Raw genomic sequence first — 16,902 nt, 5'->3', positions numbered from 1 at the left:
CAACAACATTACAACACACACACACACACACACACACTCACACACACACACACACACACACACCGCGCGAGAGAAAAAACTACAGGGAGGCATGACGTCATGATGCATTAATTGACGTCAAAGACTTTTGACCGTGACGTAATCTTCTTACGCGAGCTTTATCCATATTCTTGAACAACCACAAACAAATAGACTTGGAAACTACAGAATTTCTATCCGTCCAAAGCGGCCTTGGGTGGTGTTTGCTCAAAAAATGGGGGCGCCTATTGCACCAACCGTATTTTTGTTAGTATGGTCCCAATTTTTGGTGAACTCCCATCTTCAACTGTAGCCCGTAGCCGGGCACAAAGAATCCTTCTTTATCATGTGTTATCAGTATGAAAATTTCTCAAGTCGATTACAGTATTCACGACTTTTTTCCGTGACCTTTCGGATTTCATGGGGGCTGCCATTTGGTCATTTAGGAACCTACGCTAATTATGATGACGCGAGCTTCCATTCAAATTAACTTAGGCAACGATGGTTCGATGACGTCATCCAATAGTCACATCACAGAAGGAAATGTACAAATGCTGAACGTAGCCCATTTTAGCTCGACTTATTAGACAGATAGGCTTGAGGAGAATGATAATAACAAAGTTATTAACAGAATGCAGACATCAATGATCGTGAGAACGCACAATTTGTTGTTTTCTGATGGTTATAACCGGAAGTATCTTTCGATAATGGGGCAGACAACTCCCGTAAACCCCTTCAGGCTTACTTCCCTTCTTTGTTGTCGTTCGTGTGGCAGACTAACACTAACACTGGAATTTTGAATGGCCTCGAGTTGTTATAGGCTTTGTTGGTCTGATTTTCCGCTTGTTCTTCTCTGCGGGTGTGAGAAAACTTTCTGGGGGTATGGCTGGTATTAACCCTCCAGCTATCTTGTACAGCATCGTCAGGCGAAGTTGTCTACGCCGGTCAGCAAGTGCCGAGTCTGATGGCAAGTTCAGTCTCTGCAGCATCTCTCGCAACCGGGTTTTCTCCATGGATCTGTAATATTTGCAGGTAAATCTCGCTGCTTTGTGTTGAATCTTCTCGATTTTGTCGGTATCCAGTTTTAAATATATGGGTCCCAGACAACTGCCCCATACTCTAGGGTCGAGCGAACAACGTTTATCAGTGTAAAATTTAGGGTTTGATTTACGTGCAAAATAATGAAGTATGAAGAGCAGATGACAGAAGAGCACCTGATATTTTACGTGTATGTTTTATAATTTGATTTGCTGAACGTGCTTTATTTTCGTTAGGTTCACGTCCGTTCAGCCACCTTCGGACGACGGCTGCCAGTGTTATTCTGTCGACTGTTGGTCACTCCCGTTGGCTCAAGTTATGTCACTCTTAACTGTCATCAGTTTTGTGTGTACGGAATTCATGACAGATGCGCAGAATGGTAAGTCTTTTCTCTGCTATAATTACTAAGATTTAGGTCAAAATCAAATATTAGATTTAGATGTTTGCTTCCCAGGTTGTGTTCACTGGTGATGTTGAAGCACAGGCGGAAAATATTGTTCGCTGGACTACCACTATCATAGTAAGACTACCAATATCATAGTAAGACTATGATAGTGGTGGTCCAGCGAATGATACCTTCCACCTGTGGTAGAACTGAAGCATTGTAAATAATTATTGATAGCGCACTCAAGTTGACTTATTTTTGATCACAGTGGTTGGAGACGCGCGGTGCATTCTACAGTGTTGCCCTTAGCTGTGCTTTCCAAGTTTACTGCCATTACATTTTCTTTACGATTGCAATTTTTACAACAGTTACTTCTATCTTTTTTTTTTAAATAAATATGTCAATTAAGCAAAAATAGGAGCTTTCTCTATCTTTCACATTATATATATGTTACAGTTAATCTGTGAAAGTAGGGAATACGTGTATGAACTAAAATATTTTAGGTAATACATGAATTAACTGGTTTTTTTCCGTCAGTTAATTCATGTATTACCTAGTTAATACATTTATTCCCTGGTTTCACAGATTAACTGTAACATATATATATACCGCTGCACCAGTATGAACACATGCCAAAGTACCAACTTCTGATTAGGGGTTCCAGTGATAACAGCTTAACAAGTACTGGCTTCTGTGACCACCCAAAACCAACACTGATTTATTTTGTAATCCTTTATGTTTTACAAAATATAGACAGTAAAATCAATTTGTTGTGAAAATATTATCAAGGCTTCTTTGAATCTATCGTTACACTAGCTTCCATGGTACCCCACCCATACAAATAGAACGAAAACACAAACACACAAGCAGCTATGGGCAGAATGTCAGCCAGGATTTGATGGGCTAGTCAATATGGTGTATTTACATTTGAAGAGCGTGAATGTAGTATGGTATTTTCTGTGCGAAAGTCAACTTTATTTTCATCTTGTTATTCATTACTCACAGTTTTCTCTTTGCCAGCACAGTCAGTATGAGCAGACAAAAATACTTGCTCCCAAACTAAATTTGCTTATCAACATTAGATACGCACGCGCGCCTATAAGTAGGACATGAACAAGCCTAATGTACATATCTCATAAACTCCATACTGACAATCCCCTTCCCTCATGTACTACTGTTCAAATGCATAATACTATGTTCTTGGAAGAAGAAAAAAACACATTTACACTACAATCACAATACTTAAGCACAACACATGAAACAACAAAACGCATCAGGATAGAATGTTGTGCCGCTGGTAACATATCTAACTGTGTCGTACCACAGGATGAAAGAAGCCCCATCGTTTTGGTCAGAGGACAAATCTGGGACAAAGAGGGCACACAGGTCACCAACAGGAGAGACGCCTACTGCAAAACGCCAGGTATAAATGTTATTAACAGCTATTGTGGTATGTATATGTTACGTATATTAAGTTACAGCTCCGTGCATCCATGGTATCGCGGGATATTTTCTCCCTAGAATAACAGAATTAAAGCATGTGGTTAATTTCAACCACCCTCTGATAGTTCTGACATTAGATTTATGGGAACAAATTTGTCAAACCAATTTTTTTAAATTAAAATTTGATTCATCTTCAATCTAAGGGACATAACCACTCAATGTTATGGGTTGCAATATATTCAATCTCACCACAATTTTCCTTGAATTGCAAGAAACTGACATGCTTTTTATCCTTATAAGTTTACTTCTTTAATTTGTCTAGGGAACAGCTATTTCAGTCTCAAGTATATATCGAGTGAGAAAGCTGACATCCGAAGAATTCGGACATTGCTACACCAGCGCTCGGTTAAGCTAATGGTATATTAATTACCTATATTTTACCCCTTTTTTTGACTCACATGCGAAGCAAAAGTGAGTCTATGTACTCACCCGAGTCGTCCGTCCGTCCGGAAAACTTTAACGTTGGATATTTCTTGGACACTATTCAGTCTATCAGTACCAAATTTGGCAAGATGGTGTATGATGACAAGGCCCCCAAAAACATACATAGCATCTTGACCTTGCTTCAAGGTCAAGGTCGCAGGGGCCATAAATGTTGTCTAAAAAAACAGCTATTTTTCACATTTTTCCCATTTTCTCTGAAGTTTTTGAGATTGAATACCTCACCTATATATGATATATAGGGCAAAGTAAGCCCCATCTTTTGATACCAGTTTGGTTTACCTTGCGTCAAGGTCACAGGAGCTCTTCAAAGTTGGATTGTATACATATTTTGAAGTGACCTTGACCCTGAACTATGGAAGATAACTGTTTCAAACTTGAAAATTATGTGGGGCACATGTTATGCTTTCATCATGAGACACATTTGGTCACATATGATCAAGGTCAAGGTCACTTTGACCCTTATGAAATGTGACCAAAATAAGGTAGTGAACCACTAAAAGTGACCATATCTCATGGTAGAAAGAGCCAATAAGCACCATTGTACTTCCTATGTCTTGAATTAACAGCTTTGTGTTGCATGACCTTGGATGACCTTGACCTTGGGTCAAGGTCACATGTATTTTGGTAGGAAAAATGTGTAAAGCAGTTCTTAGTGTATGATGTCATTGCTAGGTTTAGTTATTTGACCTTGACCCTGAATGTAAAGGTCAAGGTCACGCATGTGAGTCATATGGGCTTTGCCCTTCTTGTTTAAATAGGCAATAGCAGACAACCACAGTGGTAAATCTGCAGCAAGAAAGTCGCTTTTTCAGGTATTTATTATGTTCATTTGTTATTGTTTCTGGCTTACTTTTTGAAATTATTATTGACGAACTCAATGATACATATTATTTTTGAAAGTTAAATTAACACTGAATTAGATAATTATCATATCCCGCAAAATTATTATTTTTGTCCTGCTGCACAAAAGTGTGCTTTATGCAAAAGTGATAGTACTGATAAATGATGGGTTCCAATCAAGGACTACTAAAGTAGTCCTTGGTTCCAATGTATCCATGTATTGCTCTGTGTTCTGATGCTTCGATGTGCACTAAGTTTCTTGTGAGTGTGTATGTCTGTGTGGTTTGTTTGTTTTTTCACTTAAAATTGACATATGCCATACCACAGAATGAATCCAGTGCATTAAATTCAACGAGGGATTTCAAGTCGCCATCTGGACATATTGTCCCACAACCAAACTACAAGGTAATGAATTCATATTCATAATGTTTCAAATTAAATCATATGTATACTGGTTTTGTAAAAATGTATTTTTAAGTCAAACGGCATATTGGTTCCTGATAAATTTGACAGCTTTTTCCCTTTGGATAATTTTATAACTATTATGTCACCCCATACTTACTAGAGTGACGTCTCTTTGCTTAAATTGACATATGAAATTGCACAAGGCTTTGGAAGAGATCAAGGTTTGGTGAGGTATGCAAAGTACAGTGTGTAGGATATATTAATACTCTCTTACTTACTGTCTCATACCACATCTGCTTTTTACATTTAGTCAAGTTTTGACTAAATACCGGCCCCCGTAGCGCAGTGGTTAGCGCATCGGGCTGTGGGCCGGGAGGTCGTGGGTTCGAATCCCATCAGGGTCATGTGGGTTTTTCGGGCTACGGTCGGCTCCTACCCAGAGTGGAAGTGCTATGGTTCCTATGGGAAGGCTGGAATCACACAGCCGAGTGTCATTCACTTAACGAATGCAACTTTGAGGGTGCTCAGGTTCTGTTTACCTGACCAACACCGCAGGTGCGGCAGTTCTCGGGCCTGGTTGACACCAGGATATATTATGACAGTAAGCGTAGAGTGCTGCCCTGTCACGTAGTCTCAAACCAAATTGGAAATCCATAGCATCATCATTATAATCATCCTCATCTCATTAATCATCCAAAATTATAAAGTGTCCTTGCTCTTGTGGCCCTTCATGCCCGGAGCTCTCATGGTGACCTTGGTCTCAGTGTTCCTGTTCGATCCTTCCCTGAATAGTACTTCTGCTGTCAGTCCTCAACGTGTGACGTTCTGGGGGGTCGACGGAGGGACGTGGTGGCGGTCTGCTCTCTGGAGGGGACCCTCACTCAGTCTGGCTCCACGACTTAGCTGTCAATGTCGTTAGTAGGGGGCATAGTAGGTAGTGGGCTGCGTCCGTTAGCTCGGGACAGACCCACTACTGAACACCGTCGAAGTGACTCAGCAGAAGTGCAGTGTCATCTTCCGAGGGTAGCCTACCGCAACGACCCGACATCCCTCCCTGGAGCGTCTGTAAAATCGACAAGTCTGGCAGCGGAACGAAATTCAGATGTGCATGGAACAGTGAGTGCAGGGACGGGGCGGCGTGAGTGCACACCGGGACAAGGAACAGGTGTAAGGAAAAAAAAAAAAAAAGTTTTGACTAAATGTTTTAACATAGAGGGGGAATCGAAACGAGGGTCGTGGTGTATGTGTGTGCGTGCGTGCGTGTAGAGCGATTCAGACCAAACTACTGGACCGATCTTTATGAAATTTTCCATGAGAGTTCCTGGGTATGATATCCCCGAACGGTTTTTTTGATAAATGTATTTGATGACGTCATATCCGGCTTTTCGTGAAAGTTGAGGCGGCATTGTCACGCTCTCATTTTTCAACCAAATTGGTTGAAATTTTGGTCAAGTAATCTTCGACGAAGCCCGGACTGACGATGCTACGAGTATACGGTCTTGCTGCGTTGCATTGCGTTCAGTTTCATTCTGTGAGTTCGACAGCTACTTGACTAAATGTTGTATTTTCGCCTTACGTGACTTGTTTATATATTGAACAGATCGCTTTCGCGTGCATTGTAATATTTTCAAAAAAGCAACTTCTGTAAATCTGTAACTTTTCAGTTGATTAAAGTCAAAAACTTGAATAAGTGCCGTTGATCTGTCCATGGAATCTAACTTACTATGAAGCATAACTATATTCCGATTCGTGATGCATACATGTTGTGATAGTGTATGCTAAAGTTTTCCATTTTCAATCTGACGTGTGGGTTAGATTTTTTAGAAACAACAAACATGCATACTAAGTTGCCACTGCCAGTTTGTATAGCTGCTAAGCTTACCCCCAGCTGAGTCAGTGAGTATTTTGTAAGTTTACATACAAAATGGTGATGAGGGGGGAAAAAGAATGCCTTCCACAGGTGCGAAAAACTGTGATTTGATCTCAAGGCCTTTTTGTTTTAGAGCTTTTCCTGCTTTGGAACTTGGGAGATGGGATTCCTGTTGACCGTGAAGCAGAAAATGCAGAGAGGGTGCTTCTTCGAGAGTACAAGCAGAAGTTGTATGTGAAAGGTGTGCTCAAGTTTATCCTTATCCATTCATCATCACAACTGGATTGAAAGGCAGCAAGATGGGCGATTCCTGTGGCCAAGCGTCTTCATCACCGGCTGCCTGTGAGTGTGAGCTCGACCTCATGCATCGCCTCGTCAACGAGTTTTAAGGAGGAAAGGCTTACAGGTAGGAAACCTCTCTACTTTTTTTTTAAATAAATCATATTTGCACTTTACTTTTGAACAAGAGAATGGTTCAAGTTGAATTGCAAGATGGTTTGTGTGGCCTAACAACATTTTGGTTTCAGTGAACAGGGAATGTGTCAAAATCTGAAAAAACCAGCATACTAGTATTAACACACACTAAAATTATGCCTGTCGCTGTCAGCAGTATATGTTATATACATATAATTTTTAAAAAAAAGTGCAGTGATACTGATAGTGATACAGTTAATCAGCAATGACTGAACAGACTTTCTAAATTCAGGGATGGTCAAATCATCTGATCTGACTAATGACCAGGGGCGAGTACAAAAAATCCGCTGTGCTAGTTAAAACCGCTTGGCAACTCACCTGGTTGGCTAGTGAAAATTCTCGTCAAATGCAACACTTCTGGTTGTAATACTCTAGTTTAAAAACGTTATAAACAATGCAGTTATAGCAACTGGGGTTTGTACCCGGCAAGCAATTCTTTTTGGTGGACTGGACTTTCTTGAAATGACCCGCCTGTCTGGCAAGTGAAGATTTTGAGATCTGGCCATCCCTGCAAATGCTCTTCATGCAAGTTGCACTCAAATTTGTGAGCAATTTGTTATGTACAACTTGGTAAATTGTCCTAAATGATGCTTTAGTAAAAGTTGTTGTCTCCTGTCTCTTTCTCATATTGATTATTTTATTTTTTTCCCTTTTGGCAGGGTTTTGACCATGTGCAACAGGCTGCAAGTCATTTTGGAGGAGGAAGCCCCTGATTGCATCTTTGTCAAAATCAGAAAGAGACTTCTAGGTGTCTCCAAGAGTCAGCCATCACAACCACCTGTTTCCCAGAGCCAGCCATCACAACCTCTTGTTCCCAAAGTAATCCAATCCTGTTTCCCGTTTTGATACAGGCAGCAACAGGAGGAACTAGTAGAAGTAGGGAAAGCGTTATTAACAAAACAGCTTTTTCCTCTTAACTATGAAACCACACAGATAAACAAGGAGAGCAACCCTTCCACAAAGTAAACAATCCTGACGACTCTTATTTCAACAATTTGTCAACTCATGTAAATGCCTTGCCAGATCCAGGCATTAAGCTCTACTCTTTCAGGGGCGGACGAGGGGGGGGGGGGGGGGGGCACAGGGGGCACGTGCCCCCCCCCCCCCCCCCGAAAAAAAAAAAAAAAGAAGAAGAAAAAAAAAGATTTTTCTATGCTGATTCTATGACCATTTCTAAGTTCAAATGGCACCAGATGGCACCATTTTGCTTCTTTGGGCAAAACAAATTTCCAGGGGGGGGCATGCCCCCGGACCCCCCTAGCAAATTCGGGCGCTTCGCGCCCATCACATTCACTTTCGATTCAAAGTGCCCCCCCCCCTTACAAAGCAACTGATCCGCCCCTGTCTTTACACATGTAATGGGCAGAGCAACATTGTTGAACAGCTGCTTCGTTTCTGTAAGTTTTTAGCCTGAAAGGTAGTAGGGTGGGTCGCATCTAAAATATAAATGTTTGTCTTGTCAAAACCTATGTAAGTTTTCCTACATTTTAAGACTCCATCTTTTTCTGTACTGGAATTTTTTTTATCAGATTATTGTTTGGAGTTCTGAAAAGGAAGGTTCCTGTGTACACCATTATAGATATGACTTTTACTGTACTACATGTGTGTTTTTGGTATATATATATAAATATATGAAACTAGATATATTTCTTCCCAATATGTTCATTGCCAAGTGGATGAAGTCATCAGATTTGATCTGCTGCTAGTGATAAGTTTATCAACATAAGTAAAGTTTTTCGAGCTGACAGTATTGTGTGCATTTTGTTTGCAAGTGCTGATATGTTTGACTTTGTGCTGTAATGCTTTGTCTTGTCTCTCATTCTCCATTTCAAAGTACGAGAACTCAGATTTTGTTCTGACATACTCATTGCATCATACGAACATCAATAAAGACACACACAAAATGTGAGCCAAACAAACATTTTTTCTCAGAACATGTTATGGTATGCACAGGTGACATGAAATGGAGAGAAGACTGTGCGCAGGAAGAAGAGAGAAACATTCAAACAAATGAAAACAAACCAGTAAATTGTTAAAGGTTGCTCTTGGCTACTCTGGTGACATGTACTTTATTCTACCTATATTAGCGAAACAGATAGGCTAGATCCTTAAAGGCATATGTACGCGCTCCGTGTTTACAAAGTGTAGTTTGCCCATAATCGATGTCAAACACACCATAAGACCATGTAATGACGATATGTCGCCATGCGCGGACCATATACATGCATTACAGCTTGTTTTAGAGTCTCAAAAACTTTGGATGTAAACAAAGACGCGGAGTTATTTCCCTTGCGTCAACGCTACCTCTGTTGGCAAATCTATAAATAGGACGATCCAGATGAAAATTAACATATCTCAACATTGAAGGGGTCCTAGACCACAATATTTTGCAGGGAACTTAATTTAGCATGTCTCCAGCTGTTGGTAAAGCAATTAGCGTGTATAGTCATCGAGTACATATGGCTTTAAAGGTCTAATCATCGTCTCTGTTGCATAAACAACATCTCATCTATACTATAACGTTTAGGGTCAATACTCATTGGTTGATCGCTAAAAATTCTTGTATTTTTAGAATTGTTGACTTTTTCCTGCCATCTTCTTGTTACAAAGGGTGACACTAAAAACATGATTTAATTGGAAGAGACTAGTCGTGGCTATACCAGTGCAATATGATATGTTCTGCGAGAAATCAGATTTCTGAATAACCATGTATTTTTTCTGTCTGCATTAAGTTGGCATCTGCTTATACACAAAAAAATATCAAGAAATAAGCAAAAACAAGAGCACCCAGAAATGTTTCCGTCGCGAATGGGTCTTGTTCAGGGCCAGAGTCACACTTTTCTGGCAATCAACTAGCTGTGCACACCATTCCTCTCCCTTGATGATCCTTGGGCCTGGCACGCCTCAAACTGGAATTCCAGATCTCGCATTGCCCATTTTCTTCTGCCTAGCCGGTGCTTTGGTCGGGGTATGTCTATCAGCACTCTTGCTGTCTGAAACATTGCCAAACAGGGTTCATTCTGTCAGTATTTATGGTAGTATTACATCTTCATGCAGGGTTCTCCACATATGTTGTCCGTTTGGGTTCAATGCCCCCAACTTCAACTTATAAAGGTGGTCATTTGGACCCACTGTAGTCATTTTCAGTGCAATACAGAACTCCCTCTGTGAATTCCCCGGTACACTTGTTTTTGTTCCTTTGGCTTCTATGGAGAGCTCTCCTAATGTTGATCAAATCGCACTCTGGAAACAAACCACCCACATAAAACTTAGCTTGGCTTCCCACATTCATTCTTGTTCAGATTTCAGAACACACGAACAGACGAAAAGTCAATTAAATCACTCAAGCTGTAAGGAACAGACACATCATAGTGATACTAGAAGCAGCATGTGTGAACAAATACATTCAACACCTTCCCATCTTCTTTACTGCGTACACACACAAAATATAACAAGAAAATTATTTTTAAAAAAAACTTACTCTGTGTTGAAATCCAGGGTATCCCAAGTTTTGTGTTGGGAAAGAAATCTCTGCAGTTGGTGTGCCATCAAGAAAGTGTAGAGAACAAACCCTTGCATCTTTTGCAGGTGAAAAAAGCTTGTGCCTTCCGTCTGCTGTTGTGTCTACACGGCTGATGAGTCGAATCCACTTTAATCTCGTTGTGCTGGTTTCTTCTTGTGTGTTGGATGCGGATGCAAGCTGTTGAAAACAGACAGATGCATATCAGATTTAACAATTTATGGCTCTACAAAGCAATTTTTATTGCTTTTTAATCACAGCCATGCTCTAACAACATGAAGTAAAACAAAAAAACAAGAAACGGAAACACTGACACAGAAAGTGAGCCAAATATTTTGACCTCATGCACAGCAGATTCAAACACTGCAGTGCAGTTTTTGTAACGTTCAAAGCTGTATAAATGCAGGTCTAGCTAAACGATTTTGTAATCATGCTATGGAATTTGCAGAAAAAAACAATAAATCGCATGAATGTCAGGCAATAAAATAAGTTGATCAAGAACTGTTACAGTGTTGCGCTTACCTGAACGGTGGTTGGCCACAGACTCGTGTGGAACCTGGTCGGACTGAATTTTGCAAAGTTTAGCTTTCCATTTTGAAGACGGTAGCTTCCGTTGTCACAATCAATCATCGGGCAGTGACATGCCATCGATAATCGCTGAACTTACATCGACAAAACAACAAAATAAACACAAGTGTCTGACTCGTCAGTCGCAGAACATACGCACAGCTGTGTTGCAGACGATTTGTTTCCTCGAAAAAATGACGCAGCCAATGAGAGGCGTCTGTGCGGTCACGTGATTTTCCTTCTTTGTTCCATGTAAACGTCGGAACTGTTTAGTGGTGTATTGTGCGTTCTCACGATCATTGAGGTCTGCATTCTGTTAATAACTTTGTTATTATCATTCTCCTCAAGCCTATCTGTCTAATAAGTCGAGCTAAAATGGGCTACGTTCAGCATTTGTACATTTCCTTCTGTGATGTGACTATTGGATGACGTCATCGAACCATCGTTGCCTAAGTTAATTTGAATGGAAGCTCGCGTCATCATAATTAGCGTAGGTTCCTAAATGCCATTTGTTCTCATCTCCTCAGTGTGTTCCGGTCTGAAACCGGTTTAAAACACCACTAGGCGGAAACCCCAAAACAATGACGGCCGCCTTTTTCGAAATAACATTTTCAGAGATTGTACACAAAAACAACGCCCGAACGGAAAGACAGAATGTGTCTTTCGCTAGATTGCAAGTCAGGCTTTTCACTTTTCCGATGAAGACAACCGCTGAGAGTGAAGAAACGACGCTGTTCGACTTCAAAATCTCCAGTCGCAGACGACCTTCGCTTTCGCAGTACAGTCAATGTTACAGGCAGGTGCAATGTTACTCATTTTGATCAGCTCGTTTACGTATATTTTTTGCATTCAGATCAATTAGAATGATTGGAATCAAAGCAGGAATAACTTCGGCATGCAAATGCATTTATTTGGCGAAATCAGTACAGCAGTAAGCTAGATTTTTTCCCTTCAGTTTGTTTGCGTGACTGAATTTTGTCTTCAAGAATGTACCACTTGCTTGATTTTGATTGTTTGTTCAGCTCATTGGCACGAAATGCATCTTGCAAAATATCAATTTGTTGAATGAAAACGGAATAAGTGACGTTCTAACATTTATCTGCTTGCAAAAACAATCGCAAGGATAGATCTATCTGCTTCATTGACAGACAGATTTTCATTGAATTTAAAAAGCATGACTCGGTTTGCAGGCTCTCCGATTAGATCTATCTAGTGTTTGTGTTCTTAGATTTATTGGCCATGTGGGCTGTTTACGATCATAACACAGTGTTGGTTTGTGCTGGTGCAATCTGCAGATCAAAGGGGATTGACCACATGGTGATGCAGTGATCAATGCAACTTGTGTTCACCACTCAATGCCTTCTACCAATCTCAATGGCAAAACGAAAGGTACAGTAACATGCTTGTGATTTCACATTAATATGTAATGTCTGTGGCGATCAACATAGTTTTTAACTCTAGTCTAACTGATCATGCTTATTACTATTAGTATTCAATTACATACGATAAATTCTCCGCCCCAGCTCCACCCTCACCCCATAGCACTGCCAATCAAGCCTTTTTAACGAAAGTTTTTGATTTAGCGCTATATAAATGTTCTTATTATTATTATTAATCAGCCTCTACACTACAGTCCAACAACTACACCTCTAAAAGCCCCCCCCCCCCCCCTACCCTCCGTGCAACACTGATATGGTCATAGGGAGTGCTCTAATTGTTCCAGAACATACCCGACCACACTCATACACAGGGTACTGACAAAGAAACTTTTTTTTCAGTCTCCATCAGGGCTGTCACCTAATATATGCAGACAGGTGTCACGGACGTTTTAGCAGCCACTGTACCACTCATGTCATACGGTAAATAAGGTATATTAGAATATTTACAAACTGTTCACTCTGTTGGTTTTTCTTGCAGCATTTATTCAGAAACTCTGTAAATTGTGGCAATTACATAAGCAGACGTTCAACTTATTATTGAAGAAATAGAATCAAAATTGGTTTATTAAGTATTTGAATTTTGATCATGTGATCAGAGAAACAGTTTCTTGAACAGCTAAGCTACAAGTGAAGTACAAGGACAACAACATAAACAGGTGACTGGAGACTCAGGCATTGGTTTTTTTTAAAAATATGCACAGCAATGTTTACTCAGTACTGGGGGGGGGGGGGTGGATTTAAAGTGTTCTTTTGGCTTCCAGAGAGGTGCTACGCCTGTTAAGATGGAAATGAAATAGAATAGTTGATGGTAAGGGTTATCACAAAACAGCAAGGATAATGTTGCATGCCTGTATTTTAAGTTTGAGTTTAAAAAAAAATTAAATACTAGTTTTCTGATTACCTATAATTCACGTGAGAATATTATAAGATGCTACCTTTTTTTAAGTTTTTTTTTATAAGATTAGCTTAGCTCATTGAGTCTGACAGGAACATAATTGAGGAATGCTTATAATTTCTTGGCCAGCTAAAAAAAATTAAAACCCTTGAAATGAAGTTTACGCAGGTTAGATGTGAGGATATCTTAATTGGGATAATGCATTTACCAGTAATTACAACGAGAGATTTACTTAGAAAAACTGAAGTCATTCATAAACAATAATTATGATTACAATCACAGAGTAAGGGGAAACATGGCCTTTGGTCTGGAACAGTAGCTGGAATGGTCTACTTGTCAAACCTGCCTGAATGTGCTTTTTTATTTTTGTATACCTAGTGTGAACGACGTTTAGGTATTTGCAGACTAATTATTGTATTGCTGTTGTTTGTTTGTGAGTTATGTTATGGTGTGTCCTAAATTGGTCGGAATTTGTTGTGTAACAGTATGTTCTCATTTGTAATTTGTTTCTCCATGACCCCAGAGGAACAGACTTCATATTAAAACCTTGAGACCCTGAAAATACTTGCATACTAAATTTATTTTTTTATTGGGGATAGGCAAGCTCTTGAATTCTTCAAGCCTTGAGAAACTTTCCAGTCTGATATACATGTACCAGAAAAAAGTGTGATCCTAACAATAACATGAATACTTAATTCAATATGTGCAGGAGCTACTTCGGCAGACCCATATGGCTAGTATCACAATGCAGGGAAGGTGAGTTCATTGATTTATGTTTCTTCCACCTTTTCTGTGTTTGATGTCAGCCGTGATTACCCAATGAGAACTTCAAAACATGTTGCTGACTTGCGAAAACCCAACCATGACATCTGATGTAGTTGTGTAGCCCATCTAGAGGATAGAACATCTAATTTCGTGATAGCATAGCAATGTTGTGTACCTGACTAAATCTCTGCACATCACAGTGAAGTCTTACTTTATGATCATATGATTCAATACCCCCCTCCCCCCGACTAAACAACGAAGAGCAGGCACTACACACTCACATAACTACCAACTCCACAATGTCATTTCAGAATCAAGCAATCAGGAGAATGAAAGGATTCACCAGTGCTCCGCCACTCGGTTGGATAGCCATCACTATGCACAACAAAATCCATTATTGAGGGTTTCTTGGTCGTTTCTGAAGCTAGGGCTTGGAAGCTTCACATACAAATATTCCTAAGAAAAATCCTTGTCCTTGAGTAAGATTCCCAGTGAATGGGGCCGAAAACAACAAAAATGAATACTATTTTTTTTTTAAATCAAAACATTGTTAAATTTGTTATCTTACTCATTGTGAAAGTCTGACCAAATCTGCGACATTGAGGCAAACAAGTTGGGGTGGGCCTTTAACTAAATACTCTGAAACCAGCAGCTGCTTTAAGTAATTGTATGTGTGTTGTCATTATGTACTGCTTGCACTAAATGCATTTTCTTTATCTCCTCAGAATCGAGCCACCCAGAGAAAGACCATTGACATGCAGGGCGCATAGTAAAACATATAGAATTATGGCGTGCAAGTCGGTCGACAGGTGCCAGCCATTATCATCATAACAAGCAATGCAGATCATAGTTCCTTATGTTTTATGTTGTGCACAAGTCCCTAGATCTGCTTTAATTTTAATGTAGAATTTCATTATCAGATAATTTGAAACATTTTGTTTAATTAAATTGTAAATACGTCCAAGTCAATTTGCAGCATTTTTTCTTTATTGTTCTTCTATATACCCTTAAAACTAACACATAGTAAAAACAAGAAATGTTTGTTCAAGGGAGATCATCTAAAGCTTTTTTTTTTTAAATCTGTAAAATTGCATAGTGACATCCTCCAAAAATAAAATGTCTTAAGAATAAAGGTATCTACACGGGTTGTCTACCTATTTCTTGATAGCTTTGCTTTTAAGTATAACTTTTTTTCTCAGAATATTTTTTTAATAAGTTTTATTCAAGGGAGGCAATAAAAAATATTTACAAAAATGTGTCCAATTGTGTGCTTACAAATATTAACATTTCTTGTAGCCCCAAGAAGTGTGTTTTGTCTTGTAACTATTGTGATTTGAGAGCTTTAGCACTGAATGCTTTGCATCCTAGTGTGAATAGCATTGTAAAGCTTGCCTCTTGCTAATTTAGAGCAGTAGAATAGAAAGCAGCCTACTCCACAATCTTCTTTCATATTCTGTGCATACTCCTTGACAAGAGAACCACGAGATTTGTTTTTATTCCGATGTTGCCTTTTCTATTCAATTAAATACTTAAATCCTACGTGCAACACAAACCTTTTTTGTGTTGGTTTGTTTGTTTATTTTTATATTTTGTAAGTATAGACCGTACTAGAGACCAGTCTTTCACCGCCGTATGATTGATCTGGAAATCTCCGCTAAGCAGTTCAATAACATAATTAGTACATGGCTAAAGCATTTTTGCTACTCCACTCAAAATATGTCTAACTACGCACTCGTACTCTCTCCCTAACATAACACTTGTTCATGCAAAATTGTTTGCGGATCAGTAAAATTTGCGTGAAATATTGAATTGCGAATTTTTTTTAATTTTTGTTGTTGAAAATTACGTAATCTTCAAAATAGATGAGTGTTTACTGAAGCGATAAACTATTTATACAAGTTAATAAGAATGGTTTGTAAGATCAAATACAAACCAGCAATACAACTGCTGTCGATAGATTACCCCCCTTGACTTCTCTGTCTGTTGGGTCAAACTACGCCAGACATTTCTCTTCTAGTGGCTCCATAGCATGAGATACAGGCTCCGAGGCAGAAACTGCTTCGTTCTGAACTTGAATACATCGGTTCCTCTCAGTTACATAGTTTTGTAATTCCTTCTGTCGTTTCAATGCAACAGGTAATCAAGCCTGTGAGTGTTGCATACTGTATCAAGTTCTGGTGTATTAGCGATCGAAAAGTTTACGAGGTAGTTGCAGAATCGATGTTTGTACGTACCTTTCTGGTCAGTTATCAGGAGATAAAAATTAAAAACAAATGACATGTATGCAACATAAGAGGCTAAAAGGCTAAGAAACTTGATGCCTCATCTGTCTCGGTTGCTAGTCTTCATCGTTCATACTCATAGCATATAGCAATACCATTTGTTGTGTAGAATCAATATGTTATTTTTTCTGAAATAAAATATTCACGAAGAGGGTTCGATTCTGATCGAGTGAATATATGTGTCAAAAGCTGAATAAAACAATGCGTTTGTCTTTGACTGGTGAAGTAGAGCTGAAGCTTTTTGTGCTGGATGTAAGCTTAGTTGGTTTTATCACACACACACACACACACACACAACCCTGATGTTTGTCAAAAATGTTGCATGTTCCTGCTTCACAAATGCCTGCACAAAAGCACACGGATGTACACGTACCTACCTACATACCCGTGCAAACAATCTACCACGTACTGCAACACCACAGCCCCACACATTTATCCAAAAGTTGTCTGAATATCA

At 39.4% G+C, this 16,902-nt stretch overlaps 1 protein-coding gene and 2 long non-coding RNA genes across 5 annotated transcripts; 2 read left to right on the top strand and 1 right to left on the bottom strand.

Moving 5' to 3' along the window:
- The first annotated feature begins 463 nt into the window (after positions 1-463).
- Positions 464-8,008, top strand: LOC138975246 (uncharacterized). 3 transcript variants are annotated; one of them, XR_011458573.1, is made up of 7 exons: positions 464-1,050; positions 1,293-1,435; positions 2,768-2,864; positions 4,147-4,200; positions 4,556-4,633; positions 6,637-6,909; positions 7,637-8,008. XR_011458573.1 is itself a non-coding variant. In XM_070347899.1 (7 exons), the coding sequence occupies exons 2-6, from the start codon at positions 1,424-1,426 to the stop codon at positions 6,739-6,741; spliced, it is 387 nt and encodes a 128-aa protein (XP_070204000.1). In that variant the 5' UTR covers positions 464-1,050; positions 1,293-1,423; the 3' UTR covers positions 6,742-6,909; positions 7,637-8,007. The 3 variants fall into 3 exon arrangements, 1 of the variants encoding a protein (XP_070204000.1); XM_070347899.1 differs by lacking the exon at positions 4,147-4,200 and adding an exon at positions 3,207-3,301 and having other exon boundaries at positions 7,637-8,007; XR_011458572.1 differs by lacking the exon at positions 4,147-4,200 and having other exon boundaries at positions 466-1,050; positions 7,637-8,007.
- Positions 8,009-8,881: 873 nt separating this feature from the next.
- LOC138975244 (uncharacterized) lies at positions 8,882-11,547 on the bottom strand. The gene is made up of 3 exons (XR_011458570.1): positions 11,020-11,547; positions 10,459-10,677; positions 8,882-9,970 (listed from the first exon to the last, which is right to left on the bottom strand). It is a non-coding gene; the product is annotated as an uncharacterized lncRNA (long non-coding RNA).
- A 2,185-nt stretch (positions 11,548-13,732) lies between these two features.
- Positions 13,733-16,675, top strand: LOC138975245 (uncharacterized). Its single transcript, XR_011458571.1, has 2 exons — positions 13,733-14,154; positions 14,889-16,675. It is a non-coding gene; the product is annotated as an uncharacterized lncRNA (long non-coding RNA).
- The last annotated feature ends 227 nt before the right edge of the window (positions 16,676-16,902 follow it).

Source organism: Littorina saxatilis, linkage group LG9, assembly GCF_037325665.1.
Source record: "Littorina saxatilis isolate snail1 linkage group LG9, US_GU_Lsax_2.0, whole genome shotgun sequence".
NCBI classification, from domain to species: domain Eukaryota; kingdom Metazoa; phylum Mollusca; class Gastropoda; order Littorinimorpha; family Littorinidae; genus Littorina; species Littorina saxatilis.
Note: the sequence above shows the minus strand (reverse complement) of the source record. Positions and strands in the feature narration are given on the sequence as shown.